The sequence below is a fragment of the Pagrus major genome, chromosome 17 (assembly GCF_040436345.1).
Source record: "Pagrus major chromosome 17, Pma_NU_1.0".
Taxonomy (NCBI): Eukaryota; Metazoa; Chordata; class Actinopteri; order Spariformes; family Sparidae; genus Pagrus; species Pagrus major.
Window position 1 is genome coordinate 7043204 of NC_133231.1, and position 5602 is coordinate 7048805.

The 5602-nt window shown below is 46.5% G+C and overlaps 1 protein-coding gene across 1 annotated transcript; it reads left to right on the forward strand.

Moving 5' to 3' along the window:
- Positions 1-2034: 2034 nt before the first annotated feature.
- On the forward strand, positions 2035-3943 carry tent5aa (terminal nucleotidyltransferase 5Aa). Its single transcript, XM_073485807.1, has 2 exons — positions 2035-2617; positions 3060-3943. Exons 1-2 carry the CDS (start codon positions 2192-2194, stop codon positions 3837-3839), a joined length of 1206 nt encoding a protein of 401 aa, XP_073341908.1. The 5' UTR covers positions 2035-2191; the 3' UTR covers positions 3840-3943.
- The last annotated feature ends 1659 nt before the right edge of the window (positions 3944-5602 follow it).

The following is a 5602-nucleotide window of genomic DNA, read 5'->3' on the forward strand; positions in this document are numbered from 1 at the left end:
GGATGTATACCATATGCATCTACCTGCTGTTGGCCTGTGACAGCTGCTTTGATTTAACTCTGCACCGTGGACCGGTGGAGGGACCGGGTCCAGTCCACGGCAACCGTCTCTCCACACCTGGGAAACACATTGACGGGGGCTGCTCTCGGTCCATTGTAACTGACTAATAGTTCCATGTATATTTCCAGATGTGGGATTCAGTTTCAGGGACCTGCGATCAACCTGTCTGACACGCGCCAAAGCAAAGTATGAAAACAAAAGTTAATTTTAAGAAATGCACCGAAGGTAGATTCTTTCAAAATTACAACACTATGCACCGAAACTACTCTTTTCTGTCTGAGCTCTTAATTTGTGATTTATTTTACTGTCTGTAAGAGCTGCAGCGTGTGATTTAACTTGAACATTAGAGGCCGTGTGTGTCCGGTGACACTGTGCAGAGGCAGAGCTCCTGTGTGGGCCTCAGAGTTAATGCAATGCAATGGAGTAAATGGGATAATCAGGGTTTAGGTACAGATCTGGGTGGCTGCAGTGACGCAGGGCTTTACGCTGCCTAATGGAGCATCTGTGACAGCTGCCACGCCCTGACCCCTCCGCCTCCATCCTACCGCCTGACTGACCCCAACACATGCTGCCTGAACCGCGGACTGTCTGACGCTCGGGGAGGACTTCTGATTTCTTGATAGAAAAACTGAATTGTGAGCACACAATTGTCTCATACGGTAGATGAAAACACCATAACAGGTGGGGTTTTTTCCAAGCTCAGAGTCGACATACAGCGTCAGAAGCTGAGGGTAGCCTATGAGCGAGAGCCTGCAGAGATTGACCTGAAGGTGTTAGTGGTCTGGGGGTAACAGGCTTACCGGATTTCAGAGGCAATATTTCCTGTCTGGTTTAAACAGCAAAAGTACAACATCCTGGATGGCTTTTTTGGCGCACGTTTAATGTTTATCACAGTGTTTTCTTGTGACATTTTTAAAGAAAACAGTCCCTGAACTGGCCCACAGAGGGCGACATGGCAACATCAAGCGAGCTTTATATGCAGATCAGCACCAGTTGAATCAGACAGACTGGAACAAAACTTTTATATTCCATGTGATTTATGTCTTTTTCCTCTCTTTTTAAAATGTAACATTTGGTTATAGGAGGACCTGACCTTCAGTATGTTGTAATTCATAAATTAATTCATGCGCATTGATTATCATTTTGAACAGTTTCATACAGAATATATTTTTTTGAACGAGCACATCAAGGTCTTCAAATTAAAAGCATTATGAATATATCATGAATGCAGTCTGTGGAGCTGGTTCACCAGAGTCTTACAGTGTTGAGCATGTTGAGCAGGCTTTTTTCACTGAGCAGCAGACTGTCAGAGGGGGGCGGGGTGAAGCACAGCTGACATCTTCAGACTCCGGACCTGACTGGTGCACAAGGACGCGGCATGTCAAGTGGGCAGGTAACGGTTAACTTCTGCACAAGTGGGGAAAATATGTTGAACTAAACAAAGTCAGGGAGAGCGAGCTGGATTTCCTGAGCACATTCAAACTGTATTAACGGGATTATTTGTTGGCAGAGCAGAGGAGAAAATTCAAATTTATGTAAGAGCTGTGCGTAAAAATCCACAAGATTCCTCTGAGGGGTTGACCGTCGATGGTGCCAAAGAAGTGCGACTTGAGGAGCAGCTTATTCATGCAAATTTCATAAAATCATAGGCGTGCCTTTGGGCGATGGAGTCACAGCCGGAAAAGCAAACCCCCTCTTGGATCATCAGCGACCTTCAAAGACTGATGCGCAGCGCTCGGACGCACTGACGGCCGCACCGGGGCAAATGTTTTAAAAGGGCAGAGAAAGAGAAAGAGAGGAGAAAGTTAGGACTCATTTTCTACACGCTTCTGTTGACGGGCTGCACTTCTTCCTCCACACAACCACCAGCTCAACTGCTGCGCCACTGGACCTCCAACCACAGGCTTATTGCGCAAACTGTGACTGTAATTCACTTTCTGCCTTGTGGTCTTTTATATATTTTTTAATTTTATTATATGTTTACAGACCACTTTTTACACAGAATCCCGCTCTGGATGAAGTTTTAGTCTCCAAACTATACCGAACGCGTAAAGACGCGACAACTGATCTGTTCCTATTATTTATTTTGTAGCTTTATTTCCATTTTTGAGGACTTTTTCCACGCTTCACCATGTCAGAGGACGACAGTGGCTCCACCGCCAGCTGCGTGTCAGACACAGAAGGCAGCAACGTTAGCGTCCTCAGCTGGGAGCAAGTGCAGCGGCTGGACGCCATCCTGACGGAGACCATCCCGATCCACGGCCGGGGGAACTTCCCCACCCTGGAGATGCAGCCGCGGCAGATCGTCAAGGTGGTGCGGAGTCGGATGGAGGAGAAACAGATCCACGTCCGGGACGTGCGGTTAAACGGCTCCGCAGCCAGTCACATTCTGCACGAGGACAGCGGACTGGGCTTTAAGGACCTTGACCTCATATTCTGCGCAGATATGAAAGGTGAAAGTGATTTCCAGACTGTGAAGGACATAGTTTTGGACTGTCTCCTGGACTTTTTACCCGACTGTGTGAATAAAGAGAAAATAACGCCGTTAACGTTAAAGGTAATTTGTTTTTACTTGTTTTCTCCTGCTTCTGTTATTTAATTCTAGATAAGATTTAATTGTATTTGTGCCAATTCGGCTTATGGGCCATTATGTGAAGCTTAATATACAATTAGATTAGTTTAGTGAGAGTGAAATGTTGGTTTTTTGTAGTTAAGAGGATTGAGTTAAACCAATTTGGAGAGGATATTGAGCTCAGCCACCTAGATCCCACATCCAGGTACATCTATGGTCTTTAATATGAGGGTCAGTGCAATTAATAACACAAGATTTATAACACAGATAGATGTAGTTGTTTTTGTATATATGTTCATTAACAGTTAACCTTGTTGCACAATGCAAAATCAGGCCTGAATGTGCATGTAAATATCTCTTGATTGTACTTTTAAGGCTGCCTACTTAATATTTTCTCCTCTTCTCCTCCTCACACACACACACACAGGAAGCCTATGTGCAGAAGATGGTGAAGGTGTGTAATGACTCAGACCGCTGGAGCCTCATCTCCCTCTCCAACAACAGGGGGAAGAACGTGGAGCTGAAGTTCGTGGACTCTCTCCGGAGGCAGTTCGAGTTCAGTGTGGACTCCTTTCAGATCAAACTGGACTCCCTGCTGCTCTTCTACGAGTGCTCAGAGAACCCGATGGCCGAGACCTTCCACCCCACCATCATGGGCGAGAGCGTGTACGGGGACTTCGGCGAGGCCCTGGACCACCTACGCCACAAGATCATCTGCACCCGGAACCCAGAGGAGATCCGAGGCGGGGGCCTGCTGAAGTACTGTCACCTGCTGGTGAGGGGTTTCCGGGCCGCCTCCGAGTCAGAGATGAAGTCCCTGCAGCGCTACATGTGCTCACGCTTCTTCATTGACTTCCCTGACATCGGTGAGCAGCAGCGCAAGCTGGAGTCCTACCTTCAAAACCACTTTGTGGGCCTGGAGGACCGCAAGTACGACTACCTGATGACCCTGCACGGAGTGGTCAACGAGAGTACGGTGTGCCTGATGGGACACGAGAGGCGGCAGACCTTAGGGCTCATAGCCATGCTGGCGGTGCGAGTCCTGGCCGAGCAGAACGTCATCCCCAACGTGGCTAATGTTACATGTTACTACCAACCTGCTCCTTATGTGGCAGATGGTAACTTCAGTAACTACTACATAGCCCAGGTACAGCCGGTGTTTGCCTGCCAGCAGCCTGCATACTCCACCTGGCTGCCCTGTAACTGAGTCAGGCCCGAGGAGAGGAGGAGGGAGAGAGTCTGCTTTGTTTAAACAGGAGTGAGCGGCGCAGTGGCCGCCTCAAGCCTGCCCAGTGTTTGACAGCTGACGGAAAAAGGAGGCTTCTTTTTAAAAGCTTGTGTTTTTGTTCATACGCCGAGTATGAACGGTTGGCTTTCACTTCAAGTATGTGTTTCGATGTGAAATATCTCACATTTGTTAAAATGCCAACGTCTTCTGATCCTGCCCAGGCCAGCCAGGTTTGGAAAAAAGACTAATTTGGGTAGCTTGGAAATAAAGGCTAAATGCAAATGTGTCACGGCCTTGAATGCAAGCAGCAGAACTGTCATCCAGACCGACTGAATCTGTCGAGAACTGATTAACCAGCACGTTTCAGCTGCAGACCAAACAGCTGCATCGGTTGAAGTTGACAGCTACTCCACACACACACACACACACACACACACACACACACACACACACACACACACACACACACACACACACGCATGCACACTCTAGGTGAAATCAGAGGTGTGTGCCTACGCTCTGTTCTTACATCAGCTGAACTGAGGTGAGGTGAAACTAGTTTGGATAACAAACTGGCATCTCCGCCGTGCATTTGGATATAATTATGGTTGTTTACAGACCAAAGATTTGTTTTTTTTGATTGTTTCTAACATTAAAACCCAATTTTGATGGGGTTAAAAAAAAAAATAAACAACATATGAAGCTATGTCTATTTGTATATGTGAACATATGTGTGTTTTAAAGTGCCTATTGCCTCTCAGCGGGCAGAGACAAGAACGAGCAGGATGTACGTTTTTTTGTGAATCAGCCCCACTCTGTTTATACACACGACAACAGCACCCCAGAGGCTTGTGAATGTATACACGAAAACCATGCACAGTCTGTGTTTGTTTGGACGAAAAAGAGCCCTTGTGTGGATTTTGCAGCCAAGTAGCGGTCGAATGTGTGATTGATGATTTGCTGCAAGATTCACATTTTTGGTATTTGGAGCCAACACATTTGATCTTTTGTTCCAAATGAATACTGGTATTGATTATTTGTTAGGAGAAAGGAGGACAAGCATCTTTAGATCATCAGCAACAGAGAAAAAAAAACGGTCACACACAAAATTTACTGTATATTTTGTACAGTGGTGCTTCATTTCTCTCATCTGAGAGGAAAAAAAACATAAAACAAGAAGTAGATAAGAGACAGAGAGGGGGAGAGGGTGCATTCAGAGAGAGAGAGAGAGAGAGAGAGAGAGAGGCCCGACACAGAGCTGGTGTGTGCTTCCTCCTACAGTGGAAGGGTATTTACCGAGACACCTCAGATGATGAGACACTATTTGCTGTAGCACCCTGGCAGGGAATTCCTCAGCTGCTGCTGAAGAGCTTGAACTTAGCTGGGGTTGGGGCTGCAGACGCTCTGTTCAGGGCTCAGAAGATGTTGTGCCAAACATTTTGGTGGCTCCTCTGATAGCCCTGAAGTTTGAATGAGGCGATGTGTTGACGTAGGTAAAAAAAAAAAAAGAAAAGAAAAAAAAAAAAAAAGGTGCTGCGCTGATAGGGGAGGAGGGAAAAAAAGGGAGAGAAAGGAAAATCTAGTGCTTTTAAAAAAAAAAAAAAAGGCATGAGGGAGAGTGAGTCGTCCTGGAGAGATGGGTGCAGCTGGTGATGGGGTTTATCTCTCCAGGGCTGCCATACTTTACTGTACAATCTGTCTCTGTTAAGGTCAGACTAAAACTTAAAGGACAGTGCTGCGGC